Source organism: Accipiter gentilis, chromosome 5 (assembly GCF_929443795.1).
Source record: "Accipiter gentilis chromosome 5, bAccGen1.1, whole genome shotgun sequence".
NCBI classification, from domain to species: domain Eukaryota; kingdom Metazoa; phylum Chordata; class Aves; order Accipitriformes; family Accipitridae; genus Astur; species Astur gentilis.
In genome coordinates, this window is record NC_064884.1 from 43147134 (window position 1) to 43167024 (window position 19891).

General features: G+C 41.4%; 1 protein-coding gene across 9 annotated transcripts in view; it reads left to right on the forward strand.

Moving 5' to 3' along the window:
• Nucleotides 1-19891, forward strand: part of TANC2 (tetratricopeptide repeat, ankyrin repeat and coiled-coil containing 2) — a 271466-nt gene that overhangs the window by 99851 nt on the left and 151724 nt on the right. For 3 of the 9 annotated variants that reach the window (XM_049800633.1, XM_049800635.1, XM_049800634.1), the window contains 2 exons: nucleotides 11445-11516; nucleotides 17056-17235. In XM_049800633.1, the coding sequence (XP_049656590.1) occupies nucleotides 11445-11516; nucleotides 17056-17235 (252 nt within the window). The remainder of the gene's footprint in view (nucleotides 1-11444; nucleotides 11517-17055; nucleotides 17236-19891) is intronic. The other 6 variants (XM_049800637.1, XM_049800641.1, XM_049800642.1 and 3 more) reach the window with 3 other exon arrangements.

Here is a 19891-nt window from a genome sequence, read left to right on the forward strand (position 1 = left end):
GTCAGTTATGGGTTTGGGGGATTTTGGAGCCTTTTTTGAATGTGATAGGGCTTTGAATCCGTAATAAGTCCCCTTCACTGTTCTCTTTCTGTCATCGTTCAGGGATCGCTGAGTGCTAGCAGCAGACTGCCTGTCATCAGAATAGCCTATTTTGAGCTTCAGTCACTTGCACCAATTTCTCAACTAATTTTAGGACAGATGACCACTAAGCTGTTCTAAAAACACGGATTGAACTTTTAATTAGAGGAACGCGCACAAATGCAAAGACAAAATTTGCCCTACAAAATAGGTAACTCTTGCTGTAGCTGTTAAGAAAAGCATATGTTGTGTATAGTGTTAATTGTTTTTAGTTAATTACATTTTAACATATTCAGTCAATTGGAATAATTAGTATATCTGTCATGCTTTTTATTTGAAGCCGAAAATGCTTGTGGTTGCTAAAGGTCCCAGACAGCCTTATTAGAGTATACAAGTATTTTATAATTTACAGATGGGGAGCGAAAGCGTGTTGAGCCAGTGATGACAAGGAGGGAATTTGGAAGTCAGTCATCGCTGATCCTCCTTCGCTCTTGTCCCCTTCCCTCCTCGCCAACATGCGTACGCTTCCCCACCAGATACCAAACGCTCTCACATACAGAACAAAGGGTTCTTCCACCTTGTAACGAGTTTTAAAAAAAAATGAATGTACTGTCTGTAGAGTTGTTCTTTGATCGCCTTTTGAAATACTCTGGTTATTGTTACGTTTTCCTGCACCCCCCCCCCCCCCCCCCCCAACACATTATTATTACGTCTATTCAGATTGGAAGTTGTAACAGTTCATAACTCGTTCTGCTTGTGTATGCTAACACCAGATTTAATTTTGTGGTACTTCAGCTTGAGAGTAAGACCTCCTTATCCCAAAATAGAGGAGACCACATCTTTCAAACGGCTAGAACGATATTTTGTTCTGCTGCAAGAAAAGAAACAATTTGTGCTCCGATGTAAATCAAAACATGTTTGTTTTCGTATTCTTCTGTTTAACTTTTAGCTCTAGATTATGCCTCACAGGAGCTGCTGGGCTACTGAATAAGGATAATTGAAGCTGTTTCCCCGCCGTGGGAGCTCCTCTGGGCGTTGTGTCTGAGGCACATTTTTGATGAGTCAGAGGAAGCCTGAGGCGTGTTTGGGCAGAGTGGGAGAGAGCCCACGTGCGTGTCGGAGCAGCTGGTGAGGTCCATGGGAGGTGGCAAGGCTTGGGGAGAAACTGCTGCTGGGAGGGTGAGAGCAGGGTGCCTGGGAGGGGTGTGCTTTCTGCTCCTCCAAGCAGTTATGAAGATGGGTTTCCATTTCACCGTGGTCGAAATAACATAGGGTCGTCACAGCAGTAAGTTTGAAGCTGTACTTTGGAGAGGGGAAGGGCAAAGGGATGGTCCTTATCTCTCATCTCTCTGCGCCAGAGCGGGGTGTTAGCTACTTCAGAGTGACTTCTCCAGCTGGCTGGTTCTTCCCAAATACTTAATTATGGGCATCTATAACAAAGGTTCTTGTAAGATAACGTTCAGTTACTCCAAGCTGCAAATTCTAGAATGTTAGTTCAAAAATGCCCTGCTATGGATCAAACAGCCTACTCCGTCAGTAGCAGCAGCAAGGAACAAGGCATGAGTGTTGACATCTTGGTTGAAACGGTTTCTTTCTGTACCAGTTTTCTAGCATGAGCTGTCTGTGCTGCAGATGTTGGAAATTTGGATTCCAAGGTGTGTTCCTCAGGTTGGAGTTACATTTCTGTTGTATGATATGAAGCTGATTTGCTAATGAAGAGCCCGTCATTTGTGAAAGAGAAATGCTTGGGAAAGCCCCCTTGGGTTCAGAGAAATTGCCCGGGTGGTGGTGGTGGTGGTGCAGTTTGCTTTTAAGAAAGAAAAATTCAGGGGAGAGAAGGTCCAGGCTAACAGTCTGTGGAGGCAACATACCTCATTTACCTGTTGACTTCATTCATCTTCTGGGTGTCACATGGTTTGTTAACAAAAGGTCTTCATCTGCTTGTCAGAACAAAAATAAAAGAAGCAAAACGCAAAATGATGCGGTAATAATATGTTGCTAGATGGTGCTCAGAGTGAGTTATCAGGTCTTCTGATTTAGATAGCGAAGCAGATACTTTGTCTGAAATAAATGTCTTATCATTGACCATGTTTTCCATCTCCTATGTATAAGGATAAATTTTAAATTTCTTCCAAAACAATTATCAAAATACTATTTTGAGTATTTGCTCACAAATTCTGAGAAAAACGTATTTTCTATCACGAAATCAATATTATGTCCAATTATTAAACCTATTTATTGTCTTGTCTTGTAAAATAGATAATGCTTACATTTAATCCCACATCAGTGAATTTACTTCTCACTCTGGTGGTTTGATCAGCTTTCTCCAAGCCATCCGTTGCGGTTCCTCAGATTTTATTGAGTGGGTGGATAAAATTCCATCTCTTGTATCTCTGTTTGTGTTTCCTTACAATGACTTCTGAAGAGGCAAGCGCTTCTTATTTTTCTCCTCTCTGAAAGTTGTAACCGTGGCTCTTTTATCTGCTCATCCTGGGTGATTCTGTATTGCCCCCATAGGAGCTTGAAACATAATTTCAGAAAAATAATTATAAGTTGATGCACGTAGATTGCTGCAAATTAGTACCTTTCTGATTCAGTGACAGTAAACATTACATTCAGCTGATTACTTCCTACACTGCCCCATTAACTTTTATGTAGTTTCCAAAAAGACCAGCTTTACATTTATTTAAATGATTAAAATAGTGAGCAAGTGAGGGTACTTCTCTCTCTTTTAGTAACTAGATTGAAAGATTGTTCATCAAAGCAGTTTGAGGGGCAAGTACGGAAAATGCGAACAGTAAATCTAAACAAAATTACTCAGCTAAAATGCAGTGAACTTAAATGGCTTATTTGGCTGAATTTTTAGAAGCACTGATACGACTTAACCCAAATCTCACTGACAGTGAATGGAACTTAAGGAGTCTGAACAAGTCCAATTCTTTTGAAAATTTACTTCGCTAATTTAATTTTATATGGAGTTTGCATGCTGTCATTTTTTCTTGGTCCTCTTTTTAAATGAATATGCTTTTTTTAAGGAGAATAACAACAGTATATACTTGATATAGGGATGACTACGTAAGAGAAATTAAGAGTCCTGGTGAATTTTAAGTTTCATTCTGTCGAAAAGATCATGGACGTTTCAGACTTTTTTTAATACAAAGGTTATGAATAAACATAAAAAGCATCAGCTGGAATCTTCAATGTGAAAATGCATGCTTCCAGTATACATTCTTGAGCAACAAATCCTGAGATTATGAATTGAGTGGAGGTAGACTGACTTCTGGGTGATGTTTTGTGTTCACCTTGGCTATTCCGAATCCCCATACGTCTGCTTTTGCTCTTTCTCACAGCCGTTTGGACAAATTAAAGAATGATGTTTTCCCTACAGATTGCTTTCTCCTCTTGAGATTGCTCCTTAATGAGCTCGGATACAACATAGGTACTGAGCGTAGCTGGTCTTTGTTTATAAATTTAGATAATGTACTTATTAATGCCATTTTAAAGTGTGCACATATTTTTATAGTTATGAATAAAATCTGTAATGTAATTTCATAAGCTTTAATGGAATAACCAAGCCAGCATGCGTACTTGTATTCTGGTCTTTAGGTGTATTAACAAAGTGGCAATAATACTAGGTTTCTGCATTCCATTGTGCCCTGTTACAGCCATGATTCCAGAAATAATTTGTTCATAATGTTGAACATTTTATGATAGTTAAGGTTATTTTCAAACCACGGACTGAGTGGTTTGCATGGAGTCAGTGCATACTTTATGTCAGTACTGACTCCTCATTTACTTACTGCTCCTGTGTCCAGTGGGACTATATTTAACATACAAGGAGGTAAAACCCCATATCTGTATTAAGTGTATATTCTTTTTCCACCTTAGCTAAAGTATTTCAAAACACAGCCTGGAATTTCAATTTTCTTAAATACTACTAGCATTTTGTTTGCAAAAAAGGAAGAAAGTCTTTTGATGGCCCATGGATTAACAATTACCAAGTGCATTATTATATTTATGAAAACATTGCTGTGACCTCCATCTCCCATTGCTTTGCATAATAAACTGCACACAGCTGAAAAGCTTTTATTGTTTTGTTTTGGTTTGTTTTTTTGTTTTTTTTAATCCCAGCAGTGATAAAATTGAGGTGGGCTTTTTCCTTTTTGACATTTTGAAATTTCACTGCTCGGCTTACCTCTGAAAAATACCTGCTTTTGGTGTGTGCTCTCAGTCACTGAATGAAGATCTGTTCATCTGGTGTGTGTAAAAGTCTAGGAATTAGGATTAGTTTAAATAACATTATCTTTAATATTTATTGCAGGAAAATAATTCTACATGGAAACAGTATGCCTTGTATGTCTTTTGTGATTTCTGTGAATTATCAGAGTTTTTTATAGAGAAGCAACATGTTGGAAAACGGTTGGAGCGCTTTTTTAATGATGTGACAACGAATAACCCAGGTCTGTCCTATAGTTCCATCAATAAAAATCTTCTACCCTCAACCCCCCCCTACCCCAGCACTCCCACTGGGGAGTTGTTTAGGTGGGGGTGGATGCTTTATTCTGCTAGTAAATCAATGCAGTTCTTAATAATTTTAATCACCATCATTTTTATAATAATACTAATTTTAGCACAGTAATAACTTTCACACTTGTTTTCTGAAGCAGAAGACCCCCTCACAAACTAAATAATCACGAGGAATTTTTGATTAAAATGACTCCGAAGTACCAGACTCCGTCCGCTCTCCCCGCGTGCTCCGTTTGGGTACGTTTCGCCTCTCTCCAGGCACAGATTTCCGCCCCCCCCCGCCTCCCCAGGAGAGCAGCAGGCGGTTGCGTTTGGCACATGTCCTTCCTCAGCCTGGCTGGAATCCATCGGGATTGCTGAGAGCAAAGATTTGCGACTGCCTCTCCTACGCCGGGCTGAGCCGCTGCGGGCTCCAGGGATGGGACCCAGAGCTCCCACCACCCGCGGCAGCCGTGCCGTGAGGTCCTGGGACCGCTCACGCTGCCGTCACCGCAGCCTTTGAGCCCGTGTGCTTTCGCTCCCTGTGGCAGTGTGATTTTTTCTTTCTTTTTTTTTTGCCTTTTTTTTTTTTTTTTGCCCGTGTCTGTGTTTTGGGAGAACGATGGCAGTTGGGAGCCACATCGCCTTACGTTATGCCGTGCACAAGGCAGACCTTTCCTTCCGCAGGGATGCCAGGCTGGGCTGGAATCGGATCGGTTTCTAACTGCTGGACTGGCTTTGTGTGAGTCTCCTGTGTTTTCCAAATACGATTTTGATACGGTGCAGATTTAAGCTATTGATTTATAAGCTATTATAGCGGAGTGCGCTCTGTCAGTTGCTATTAGAGCAACGGCACATCTAATGCAGTCGGTTCTTGCAGCAGATTTCCCAGCATGCGTAAAGCAGGCTGACCCACCCTTTTATTTTTCTGCGTTAAAAACTGCTTTGTCAGATAAAAGAACTCGGAAGATGTTTAGTCACGTTGTGCGTTTTAGACGCCGTTTTAATTAAACGGGGGGAACAGGCATATTGGGTTGCTGGCACTTTATTTAAAATGCTTTTTCTTTGCCTTGAACGTGAACACCTGGCAGCGAGGTGATGCTGAAGGTGCTGTGCTATTTGCTGACACCAGGTCGTGTTGTTGCAGATGCATCTTGCTCGTATTTGCAGACCCGTCTTGACTAACTGCGATGCGGTGCTTTGTGCAGTGGATTTATTTCGTAGGACTGCTGAAACCCGTGGGATTTTCTTTTCCCTTCAGGAGCGGTCCGTTCAAAGAACACAGTCATTCTGCATATTGGAGAGGATTTGTTGTGTCATTGGTTTTAAATGGGGAACTGGTAGAATGGGGGGTGAGGGGGGAGACAAGCAGGCGAGGAAGAATGGGCAGCAGGCGTTTCTCAGACCCATTTATAGTAGGAGAGACTGCTTTTCTGAAGCTGTTACTGAACATGATTATTGAGATTACTTAATCTCTTTGTAATTGAGAGAAAGAATTAATAGCTATTTGCTGTATGCTTGCCACATAATCAGCCACTCGGACGGCCCTCTTTGGATTTCTGACCCCTGTTTCTGTCCAGCATCCCAGTTGGAGGGATATTAGATGCTGAGGAGACAGCATCTTTCTGAAATTAAAATAACGTGTAAATCTTAATGGACTTTCTTAACACTGAGATAAAAACCAAAAAATCGCAAAAGTTTTCTTCCCTCTCATTGCTACTAGATACTGAGAAAATATGGATTACCGAGTCAATATTTCACGATATCATTTTCTTCCTTGTGGCATTTGCTAAAAATACCTATTTTCTGTTTCTCATGGCAACTTCTGTAGAAGCTACTTAACCAGGTTTATCTTCGTCTGTTCTGATCTTTATTTTAAATTAACACAGATAATCTATGTTTTCTAGCAATGATTTCACAACCGATTTACTTTTGGTGACCTCTTTTAGATGTTGCATCTGAGGCTTTGTCAATAACTGTGGTGTTTCACCATGTTGACAATCGTTAGAGCAACTGAGTTGATTGTGCTTCCACGAGTGATACTGTCTGCAAACTATTGTCCAGATAGTAGGTCATGCCTATAAATAATAGGTATTGCTAAAGCAAACACTAACAACTACCTAAGATCATGCATAAATAAAATAACTAACAGTATTGTTGGAATGACAGAGTCCTGATACGTACACAGAGGTGAACGCTATCAAGACTGTAAACTTGAGCACTCGGAAGTTGGAAAACGTGAGAATTAATGTTCCCTTAGCAACAGTAATTTGCCCCTTTTTTTGCACGTATATTAAGATAACTCTTTAATTATGTATGGTATTGTTCCCTAGTAACCTTGCTCCTCCACTGTGGGGAATGGAGTGTGCTCAAAATTTTGATTTGTAGCAAAGAGAGGAAAAAAAATAAACAGTTCAATCGTTCAACTCTTAACTGCGGGCTGTTGTTATCTTCCTGCAGTCCTCTGCCTTTTCACCATACCTTTTAAATTCTGCAGGTTCCAGCCCTCTCCACTACCTCACGTTGATTTATTTGTATTTTTTTATATTTTATTGTAAGTATTCATTTCGCAATTCCTGCTTGGGAAGGAGAAGGTGCCTGCTCTGCCCTGGAGGATCCATCCTGCCTGGATCTGCCTGCGGGAGACTCCGTGTTTCCTGCTACTTTTACTTGAATATACAGGGCACAGCAGATGGGAAGGGTCAGTGGTCCACAGGGTGGAGGGTAAAGGGCTTCCCAAAACAGCCCCTAGCCTGTCAGGCTGCCTTATGTTAATACAGTGAACCTGTAGATTTATTTATGCACATTAAGTGTGCACACACGTGCACTTCTGTACGTTCGTGAGAGGGACAGCTTTACGCCAGCTACGCTTGTTCTCAAAATACTCCTCGTTAAAAGCCACTGAATGGTTTTGAGAATGCCCGTTGGATTATGCTGTGTTTCAGGCAAGCTACAGCCTTTGCTGCAACTGCACCAAATGCAGCAGCAACGGGTGAGTGCAATTGCATGCCGACTAAAGACATAATATATGCTGACTCATCAGATTTCTTTTTTTCCTTTCCCACCCTCCTAAATTGCTTCGGGAAGTTAATTTACAGTGATCTTTTCTATCCCCCTTAATATATTGTGTAACTTGCAAACTACCTGAGAAATCTATACCGGACTCTGAATCCCGTGCAGCAGTTCCCGTGCTCAAACCTAATGACTTTGGCAATGAGTTGTCACCCTTCGGCATTGCGCTGTTGAGTGTTAAAAAGCATTAGAGAGCAGGACCGCCGGGTCTGCAGGCCATCGGCTCTGCTGCCTTGGTTAATGCTTCTTCTCAAAGCACGAGTACTGGTTTTCTTATGTCCAAGTGACTGTAGAGGAGAGGTCTTGTCCTTCCAAGTGATCTTAAATAAATTAATTCCTACTTAGGCATGAAGAATCCAACAGTCCTGGTGTTGGGGGGTTGGTATTGTATCTCTTTAAGCTCCCATCATTGTATTTCGTAAATGTACCACGCTCAGAAAATAGCTGCTTTGCTTAGATAGGGAAGCTGACTTCCCAGAGACCCAAACCTACTCATTTTGGGCTAAAAGCTAACGGGTTTTTTTCTGTCAAAAATAAAGAACGTGCTTGTCCCTTAGATTTATTCCATTGTAGAAAATCCAAGTAGGATTTAGGGTCCTGGTAAAGCTATTGGGTAAAAGTCTGTGTCTTCCAAACAGCAGCTTGCTTTTCCTCCGTACCAGAAATGGTGTCAAGGAAAAACCTTGTTGCTCCCGTTAATGGGGGAACCACATTTTGGAAGAGCTGCAAACCAGTTGTGATAAAATACAGGTTGATGCTTTGGTACTCTGGTTTCCCTGTCGAAGCTCATGCCACTAAAGCAAGAGACGCTTCCCTGTTCTCCATCTCCAGTCCAACACCGCGTGGTGGTGGCTGTTGTTGCTGAGAGCAGTTACAGGTCCCCAGAGAAAAATGTCTTATTTTTCACTAATCTTTTGAATGTGGGGGGTAGGGGAATGGTGCTGGATCGAGGTTGTCTGAAGCAGGTGGGAACGTAAGCCCAGCTGGCTGAGGAGGGAGGACCTCAGGAGATCTGCAGAAGCGGGAATGGGGCTGACCTAAAGCAAAACCATGCGGAGGATATGAGGGCAATGTGTTTTTAAAAGAGCCCAGTTACGTGGGGGGGGGGGGGGGGGAAAGTGGGATGAGCATGGGTTCGTACTTGGGCTGTTCCTTCATCTCCAGAATTCATCCCACCCAGCAACATTGACTGGAGAGGTCAGGTATCCCTTACTACGCTGTTAAGTTTTAAGCCCAATTTAGTCCTTAATGTCATGTCCGTCCGTCATGTCATGTTCCCCACACCCTCCCCAACTTCCAAAACTCTTCCATCCCTGTCAGGCATATATTAGAGTTTTGGGGTATTATGTAGCTCTTTGAGATGAATTAGAATAAGGACATTTTAAAGTTAATTTGGCACATCTGTTTATGATAGTGAAACTGTATTATTAACATAAAATATCAGCTCCCTTCGGTGTTCAAAGTATTTAACTGAAATGAGAGTTAAGCTGTTGTCTAAATCTTATTGCAAAGCACTATGGAAAAAGTTACTCTTTGAATTCAAGAAGAACTTGCAAACCAGGTTTGGGTCACCAAACATTTCTTCGTTTTCCTGCAGTTTTAAAAACAAAAATTGCATTAGATTTTGAAGTCTTATTTCAGAGGTTTTTTTAAATGTTATTTAACCCAACTGTGTTGTATCTTCCTGTCCACGGGGACCTCCTGGGTTATTCTCATGGCAGGACGGGGCCGTGTGGTCCGTCTCTGCCACGTAACTGGATCTTTGCACGTGCGATCTCCTGCGAGGTTGCGTCCTGCAGCATCTCCTCCATTAAGAGTCCATGTCCATCAAAACCAATCCATCCTCTTGCCAGCTCCATACTAGTGGAGAAAGGTTTGCCAGGACCCACCTGTAGATGAGTTGGATTGTCCTGGCAAGGTGTTCGTTTAGTGTCACTCACAATAACTATGCCAAAAAAACCCCAACTGAGTTTGTCTTTGATGATTATGTGGCTTTTGATAAATACAGGGGTTTACTCCTGATTTTAATACTTTGATTTTCTGTTTATAGCCCTCGTCTTTTGAAACTTTGAATCCTTATAATTATCTTGCATTGTGTATTTATGTTTTAAACTCAAAGGATTTTGTTTTCTTTGTAACTTAGGGGTTGTCCATGTGGACTCCTAGCCGGGGACCTTTAGCGGTGATGATTATATCTGTATGCAAAGCAGTGTTCAAAACCAATGTTGTGTATTACAAGTGAAAATACAGAGATAGTGATCTATTGATACTCTTTTATGCCAGCTGGACTGTAGGAAGGCTCAGTGCAACTAATCCCAAGAAGGCTAATACAAGCTCCTATGAATATGTCAAAATTGTAGTCATATTTGCAATGTCATATCCTTCTTGCAACCAGAATAGAAAAGTGAGGAGGAAAAATGTCATGGTCTTGACACCTGGCAGTTGTGACGGCTTATCGGGGCATGAGCAGTTGATTTAAAATAAGGGATTTCCAGGTTGCTTTAGCTGGCGTTAGGAGGCTGACCTTGATGTGCAGCTGTTGTATGAGCAGGGAAAAATGCAAAGGTGACAGAAAATTGCGTTGCTGGCACCCGTTCAAGTTGCCTGAACATGGCTTCAGGGAAACTGAGGACTGGAAAGTTTTACCAAGGGAAGAGGAAACAGAAAACCTCTCCGTGGCCGGGCTGTGGTCCTGCTTTTTGGGGGCTCGGGTAGACTTAAATTTTCGGTCACCTTACCAGTTCTGCTGTTGGGCTCCAATACACAACTTACCTTTCAAGCCAGACTAACAAATGGAACTCACACATAATAGGACTTTATCAAGTTGAGTTACTTAATGGCATAACAGGCCTGTCCAACAAATAACTGTGGGGATATATAGAGATATATATAGATAGATATAAACATAGCAGAGTGCAGCTGCTTTTAGTATAATCAAAAAGTATAAATGCTAAAATTGACTACTGGGGTTTTTAAACAGCTATTTAAGAATTCAGTTATTTCAAAACTATTTTTAAAGATTCTAAAAGCTTCCCCTTCCCCTGCCATAAGGTGTAGTAACTGCTGAAGTACATCCTGCATTTTAAATGCCTGTTTTTGCTTTTTCACAATCTGCACAGCTAGACTTCTTTTTGCTTTCAGCTGGCATAAACCCTGTGTACTCAAGCATCTATATTGATGTGCCTATCTATTGTTTCTAATCTGGTCAGTTGATCAATGAAGACCAGCATGTAATTAATTGTGTAATATTGTACACAATGTCCCACTCTACATTTATCCAGATGGATTTGTTTCTCGTTAACTACAGCTGCTTTCCTAAACAGTTTCAAGAGGATATAATGGTTTTGTTCTTCCCAGCCTTCCTGTTTTTTAGCTGACAAATAATTTTAAAGGGAAACAATTTCATAGAATATTCTTTTTTTTTCTGGATCTCTTTCTTCAAACACTTAGTATTTCTTATATTTTGATAAAACGGTCCAAAGTGAAGGAACTGACTGAAGATGCACAATTTGGTTACTGTTTCATTCAAATGTCTGTGGGGTCACTAGGAGAAATTAAAATCCTACTTCTATCCTGAGGACCTCACAGATTTCATTTGCAGTGAGCTGGGGAGAAACTGGAAGGAACAGCAAAGGAGTCAGTCAGCAGTTTGCCCCGTTTTCAGTCTGCAACAGGGACTTTTTGTTCTGCTGTGCCTACAAGATAGGTGATGGTACTCAAGGAAAAGTTGCATCTGCCTGACCTGTCCACTATGATGTTCTACTTCTGCTGTTTTGGTTCTCATGCAGATGGAGGGAACGAGGAGCCACCAGACCGAAGACAGGCAAGTGTAGACTCCCGTCAGAGCCGATCTGGGCAAGGTAAACATTAGTGTTGTTCTGCCTCAGTGACTCGTTTCTCATTTGTTCACCTTTTATATATACACATTTTGTGTTTTTCATAAGACTATGTAATCTGACGGAGTTTTGTAACCGTTGTTGTTATCCGCATAGCTACAAATTTACTAATATTCACAAAACAGCCTATCTTTGCGTAGTTTGAAGGAGTTGAGACTAACTCATGGCGCAGCACGGGCGTACCTGTAGAGCGTCTGGCATCTCCATTTTGCAGACGGAGGGACGGAGCTTTACGCAAGGGCGGTTGTTGGAGCTGGTGGTGTAAGAAGGCTTCAGCGTATACCAGCCCAAATCAACAGGCCATTCGGTGACCGCTTGCCTTCTCCCCCTGGTTGCAAAGGGGAGAACCCAGCAGGTTCTCAATAACCAGGTTATCCTTCCCCTCCCAAGCCCCATGATGTGATGGAGGGGGCACCTGTGTGTTCCTGACCTGGGGGCCGGAGAGCCGTGTGTTACGTCTTTTGCTTCGTTGTGTTTCATCCTACAGGAACGGGGCAAGAGGTCCCAGGAAAACCTAGTAAAAATAGGTTTTATATATTATTTAAATAATGATTCTACAACCTCTTTTGTTCAGGATCCATCATTCACAATAGGCTTGGTGGTTAAAACCACCGCTAGAGTTGTGTAATGGGGATTTCTGTCACTGACAGCAGCAGCTCTTAGATCTGTGCTGGCTTACGTGTCCTTTGAAGTAGCTTACTTAAAGTTTTAAGCATTTGCTCATTTGTGAGGGTTGTGAAAACGCTGGTATTTTCACACAGCTCTTGAGACTAAGAAGCATTTTTTGGAAGCATGGCTCTTGTAGGTGCTATGTGGATTGACTTATTTTCTCTTTGGGATTGCAGCAATAATTTTCCTTTCATTTAGGTTCACGTCTCTTGTTGTCATGGTGTCCTAATGACTTATTACGGAGACATTTTCTACGGAGCATTGTTCTTTTTTGGCAGTATTCCAGTGTTGCCCGGGCAAAATTATTGCAAGTGATTGAAGCCCGTGATCAGAATTAGGGGGATCGGAATTTAGAGTTAAAACCCTTGAAGCCCTGTGAAATGTCAACAGCTGAAACTGCTCTGTTAACATAGGGTCATTTTATTAGTATTTTAAAATTTACTGTTTAAAATTTTCTTATTTTAAAATAGAAGAGTTAAAATACAATTAGGAGGGAAGAAGGGAATGTATAACTGCACATACTCCGTGATAGCTCGCATACAAGTAGCCTTTCTGTGCTTCGAGAATACAGAATGAATGGTTGCTCTTTTCCAGACAGTGTTAGCTCAGATAAAGTTGCTGTTGTGTTACTTCTGCAGGCTGAGCCTTGGCCGCTCTCTCTGCCGTTAGTCCCTGCGATGTCCTTTCATTTGTGTGGGTTTTGTCCGTTGGTTTGTTGTTACAAGATACAGCAGCTCAGATGCAGCTGCTGATGGGAGTTGCCTGCTGGGTTTCCGTACGCTTGTTTCAGACATTCTGTTCGCTCAGGTTACGTTTCAGCCTATTTATTCAGCATCACGGCTGCTGTGGAAAAGTACCGGTTTTGGGCAGAGGACATGGGGCTTTTTTTTTGCAAATACTTACTTGCCAAAGAATGACCAATCTCTGTCTGTTTGCCTCAATGGGTATGACTCTAGGAATTGCAGTTAGCTAGCAAGAAGTTGCAGCATGAGAGGGAATAGACGGAGAAACAGGTAAAAAAAAATACTTCCAACTGCTTGGAGAAACAAGCTTCTGTGCTAAATATTCCCATTTGGATCAATGGATGCAATTGTAGACACAGGCTTTCTACAGTGTAGAAGAAGTCTCTTTGCTCTTTAGAAGTATTATATTTAACTTTGCCCTGGTCTGTGTCCGTAAGTTGCTATCTGCACGTGTTAACACGTATTTTTCATAATGATGGGTTAAGGGGTTTTATGATGCTCAGATAAACCAGCCAACTGAAATGAGGCAGTCGTCCTACTTGTGTTTAAAATTCCATGTTGCCGGGTGTGATGCCCAAGTATTGTAGCTGTCTGTAAAGCTTTATTATCTTGGAAAACTTGAAGAAATAGTTCATTAGTTCAAATATGCACTTTTCAGTAGCATTTTATTTAAATATACTTTATAGACAAACTGTCAAAGTTCCAGTTCAGCTGTGAATGGTCCCTAATTTGAGGGTTTGATAAACCCAATATTCTTTCTGACTGGAACAAATTTAAAACTGTTTCAATTACCTTGCTTGTGTTTTGTTTTTTTTTACTCCAGCAAGGATGAGAGAAATTTTGACATCTGTGGAATGAAAATAGTACCTTGTGGATATTTTGGGAGTTCACTGATTTTGTTCTGAAGCATTTGAATTTTAAGAGGGAAAACACTCCTGAAAACTTTGCAAAGATATAGTAACTTTTACTTCTATATAAGGTATTGCCCCCAATTGCCCTTAGTTTTAGGTAAAGATCGGCCAAAGATACTGGGAACTTACACCATGATAACCAGTGAAATGCACACAGACTTTACGTCTCACCCAGACCTCAAGTCCCAGACCTCACAGTTCCCTCAAACCCCAAAATCTGGCCTGAGGAAATCTGAACTTTGTTTTTAAGAATCAAAATCAATGATGGCAAATCTCTTTTTTTTGTGTCTGGCGCCAAATGTTTTTTGAAAAAACGCCGTAGCTTGTTTCTGTCGAAGCCAATGCCGATTTTGGCACTGATGCCGGTTTGCCTTTCCTGGCACTCGCAGGTGATTATGAATAGGCTTGCAGAGTCAGCAGAGGTGTTCAGCTTGCAGTAACCCTGGAAAAAGCAAGGCCCTCGATCAGCTTACGTCAAGTTAGCTATATATGGAGCCAATAATTGCAATTGGTGATGCACAGCTGGAAGAAGTCAATTTTTTTTTGCTGTATTAGCAGCATACTATCATATTATGCCCTCTTGGAAAAAATATGCCCAACTGCACTAACAGAGCCACTGCATCTTTTGGATGAGTAGTAGGAAAAACGTAGAAACAAGATCATCAAACTTGAGATTTTGAGCTCTGCTGAGCAGTAGCACTGTGCTGTGTGGGGGGGGTGGGTGTGTGTGTGTGTGCAAGACTTGGGCTTGCTCTTGAGAGCACGTGCGTTTCTCCAACATACCTTGTTTGTCCTGTCTGCCTGATGTGCTGCCTAATGTCCAATGGAAGGAGACCTGAGAAGTGGCAGTGTTCCTACCTCTGAAGCTGTGGTCGTTGTGTGTAGCTCAGACGTGTGTCAAGTGGGAGACCCCAGGATGGTGCTCGGCTGGCTGAACGCGGGTGGGTGCGGTGGAGCTGCCTGTTGCCCTCAACTGCCTTTGTAGCCCATGGAGAGGTCATGGATGGAGTCAGTGGAGTGTCCAGGCTGGGATTCTTCTCGTCCTGAACCAGAACCCTAAACCATGTCATTAGGTGAATCTTGTCCTAAACTCCCAGCCTTCTGGAAGCTCTTCTAAACAGCTTGCTTCGATGTAGACACCTCTTTTGTGGACACCAAAATTAGATGAGAGGAACGCGTTTTCAGCACACCGAAGTACTGCTGGTGTGCGTGATTGAAGAGGACTGATGACATGCTTTGGAGATGGGCATAAGCACGGACTTGATGTCTGTAACGAAGCGGTGCTGATGGTAGGTGGGTCACAGCGGCACATGGCAGCTTCACTTGGACGGGTCTTGGGTTGAGAAGCAAGACTGAGCTGCTGCTCACGTAGAAATGGTAGTAACTGCAGGGAAAAGGTGGTAAGGCAGTAATTCTAGTTTTCTCTGACTATAGCCAAATATTTTTTTTATATACACACACATATATATATTTACATGTGCATATCTATATAAAAGGCATGATATTGTCAGCAACAGCATCTTTCAATAAAAAAAAAATAGAATACAATGAACTGTTCCCCCTTAAAGGGAGGTACACCATTAGAGCATTTCTGTGCACACTTAATTAAAGCAGCGTGAAGTGAATAGAAAAACATCAGTGTCTGGCTCATAGTTTGTGGCAATAATGACATTCTCAGATGAATAAAACATATCGAACTGTAGCATACTTACTAGAGCATACTGAAGTTAAAAAAAATAATCACCTTTGTAAGGATTAGGTTTTGAATATGTGTTCAGTAAACTACTGCGAATGTGGCAAGTGTTCAGGAAGCAAGTGAGTAAAAGTTGTACCTTGAACTGTCAAAAATACTGTATGTGTAAAGTGTGTTAGTGTTTGGTTTCTTGTAAAGAATGATACAAAAATGCTGAGATATTCCTGAAAGTTGGCATCAGTAATAGATGGATTTTAGCCACAAATGATGCTGCTACTTAGCACGCTTCAGGAACTTGTCCAACATTTTTGACAGTTATTTCAATCTGGGTTTTTCCCCTGATCATAAACAATACGTTGGGTTGTTCCCATTGTTCTTTGGATGCCTGGAATAAAGTTAGTCCGTCGTCACCTCTGGACACTACAATATTTGAGCCATTTACCCTTTTGTCTTCTCCCCGCTTCTGTTTGTCTACCCTTCTGTCTAGCAGTTAAATTTGCTCTTTTAAACATGTTCTCACAAGCCATTGAGAGCAGCACAGCTATCCAAAGGAAATCAAATAATGAATGCCTCTATGGGGGAAAAACATCAGTAGGCACTAAAAACTAAAATCCATCTCTTAAAGGTGTGTCAAGTGTAGTCTTACATTATCTGTAATGAAATATTAATGCTAACGGTTTTAAGTTGGTTTTGCAGAAGAATTATTAGTTGTCTGTGTTAGGTTGTTAATCTTATTGACTAGAGGTGGAGAACCACGTGTTCTTGACCCAGAGGTTTTCATATTCTGCAGCTAATAGGAGGAACCTTATGGCTCCCAACTCTCATTAATATTTATTGCAACAATTAGCAATATGTGCCTTTATTGTTCTATCTCCACTTGTTGTCATGTTATTTGGTGTCTTCCATATGGATCTGCAGTGATGTGACCCCCATACAGGTTTTGTGCGTCTCTGGGTGCTTCTGTACCTTTTGTCGGGGGAGAGTTGAAAGTGGTGGCTGCTTTTGGAGGCTTTTGTTGTTCGGGTTTTTTGGGTGGTTTTTTTTAGGCTAAAGGTCATCGTGTTAAAATTTAATTCAACTGGCAGGTTTTTTATTAGAAATCTGCAAGCAAAACGCACAAGAAACTATCAGTAAAAGGATGATTGCTTTGTTTGAATTATATTTAAAACTGGTGACTCTAGGACTCTGAAAGTCAAATTAAAAAAAATGAAAATAAATTCCTCATGGTTATGCTGTTCATAATCTAAAGACGTGTGCTGAGATGCTGTTCCAGAAATACAGTTTCTCCAAGGGAAGTGTCAAGACCGTGCGAGATGAACAGGAGAAAGCAGCCGTCCCTGCTCCCTGCAGGGCTGAGAGCGGCGTGCAGCGAGGTGGCTCTGCGGCTGGGCTCACCCGAGCCAGACCGTTCTCTGTCTAGGAATGATAAAAGCAGGAGACTCCCTTGTATTCTAACCAGTTCCTTTTTATTTTTATATCCCCATCAGGCACCTCCACAGAGAACGACTGTGCTTTTGAACCAGACTACGCTATTCCGCCACTCCCAGTGACCGAAGGTATGCAGCACATTCGGATTATGGAGGGCATGTCCCGCTCCCTTCCATCCTCCCCCTTACTCACACATCAGTCTATCAGTGTTCGGCTCCAACCTGTGAAGAAGTTAACTGGTAAGGACTTTAAATAAAGTTCAGTGGGGCTTTTAAGGTCCGTTGGTGCAAAAATCTGTAAGAAAACGCTTTGAACAAGCTTCTGTGTACAAGTCATCATTTGTTTATTATAGCAGCCACTTTAGTGAACACCAGGAATGGATTGGATTTCATGCTGACAGAGAAATCTTTCTATTCTGAAAACGATGTTTCTGTTTTACAAATATTCTCTAGTTTTCTGAGAAAAGTCTAGCAGAGTGTATTTCGTTTCCACTTTGTATTGTGGTTTATGCACAGTGGAAGTGTTACAGTAATTTTAAAGAACTTTATGCTAAAATTTTGAATGCCGAGAGAATACATCAGAAAAATGATAAACTTATACAGCAAAGTGATTTTTTTCATAGTTCATGCATATTTTTAAACTGTTTTATCTAATCTGCTGGGATTGTGGTTTGAACACCTAGAGATTTTAAAGTAGTTGGATTTTCAAAAGCACTTGGAGTCTAACATCCATGTAAAAGCCTGACGACATATTTCTACTGGTAACAGTTTTGAGAAACTTGCTTCTTGCCTAAAATCTGACATCCCTCTGTGCCCATCTTTACAAATGATCAGCCAGCGTACTGCCTTTGTACTGAGAGAAACCTCCAAAGATAATTTTCACCTGATATTATCTGATCTATTGTAACAAAAGGGAGCTCTGATACACTTTGTACCTTTTGTTTTCCCTGCCCTCTGGTGAAATGAGAAATTGAAAAGGACAGGAGGAAGATTGCTGAATCGTGACAGAGTCACTTTGCAGGATCTCATGGTGGTCTGAGCCTGTCAGTAGCACTGGAGCTCAAGAGGTGCAAGAGAATCAGGTGGACGGAGTTTTAAAAGGACATGAAAATAGTTTAAAAGGGAAGTTTCAGTGCCTTACTCAGCTGTCTTCAACATGAGTTTCCCGTCACTAAGAACTTCTCAGCGTGGCTGACGTTCTGCCTTAAAATGTGAAGGCCTAAACCAACTTCTTAGTGGAAATGAGCACGGCTGTGTACTTCAGAGGCTGCTTCTTCAGGAGGGCCAATGCTGTGACACTTGGAGGATCTGTGGGGTTTTATGGTTTTGGGGGTTTTTTTGAAACGCTTTCCTTTTTAAGAGTATCCTTCAGTTTGCAGTCCTGAGTCAGGGCTGTGCAGCTGGATGTTCAGCGCTCCTTTCTGTTTGTCCTTCAGCATTTCCTTCTTTTTTGCAGAACAGCTAAGAATGGTACTTTACCAGAGTAGCTGCTAACACTAGATTTTTAAAAGTTCAGTTTCAACTTCTAGAATAATAAAATTCAGTAGTGGATCACAAAAGTAGTTTCAAAATGCAATCCATTTCAGCTTAGTCTCTCTAAAACCTTGTTATTCTTTTATTGTAGTTATCGGTACTTTCCTCCGGTACGAATACGTTGCTTGCAGCAGTTCGCGGGGTGGAAATTGTGTGTGTGCTTGGTTTGTTTTCTGGGTTTTGTTTTTCTTTTTTCTTGTCATGCCACACGATAATGGGTAGGTGTGGAATCCACAACCTTCCTGCCACAAAACGCATAGGTTATGAAAAATGACAAAGATAATGCAAGGCTATTTTTAATTCTCACAGTATGTCTGTACTTGTTTAATTTATTGAGTAATGTATAGCTAGTTTGTTCGTGCTTTTCCTGAGTTTTCTCCCATGATCCTCACATTCATCCAGTTTCCTCTTCCTTTAAATTTTTTATTTACGTGTAGTTTTCTTCTTTGTTTTGTGTGGCTTCCTTAGTAGAGGCAGGTAATATTAGCCAGTTCCATAGACCTGTTTTCAGTTAGGAAAGGATGAAAAGCATTGTATTTTACAAATAGTTTAGGCCTTTGTAGTATCTTTATCTTGTTCATTATCCTTCTGTCCCCTTCTTTTGACTATAATCCTTTGTGTTTATATGATCTGCTGTTGGAGCTCTGAGTAACGTTATATTCATGTATTTACTTGAACAGTTCATTACTCTTCTCTGAAATACTTGCAGAGGGTTTTTGCTGTACCCCATGGAAAGACCAATTTTTCTTATATCGCTGCAGCTCCATTTCTCTAACAACTTCCAGCTTGCTCAGCAAGCTGCCTTGGTGTAGATCTGCTGGATTTCTGGCTTGTCAACAGACATTAACCTCCTCCCACTTCTCAAATCACAACAGTTCATCCTAGCAGATTAAGCTCCATGTAGTCATAATTATCTTTTTCTGGGTGGAAACAGCTCAGACTCCCTTCAGCTCCAAACTTGGAAAGCTTTTGCTGGAGTTGGTGGGACTGCTGTTCGGAGTGTCCCACTTGTTCCTCCAAAGACCAGATATTGAAATCCCAGCAGTGGCTTTTGCAGGTAGTAATGCAAAGAAAAGGATCGTGATTCATACAGACTTCGGGGGTTTAGGCAGTTTGCTGACACATGTGCTCAAACACCAGTGAGGTGGTCTTGTAGAGCTGTGCTGTGGACATTCAGCTGGTGAAAATGCATACGCCTCTGTCGGTCTGGTCTGCAAACTATATGCGATGAAATCTAGACCTGAACAAGATGTGTACAAACCAGGAAGACATCAATAAAATGCTGATAATTGTTATTACACAAAAGTAAGAGAAGAAAAGCATAGGCTCCTGGTTTTGTTTGGAGGTCCATTTTGGGGCCACA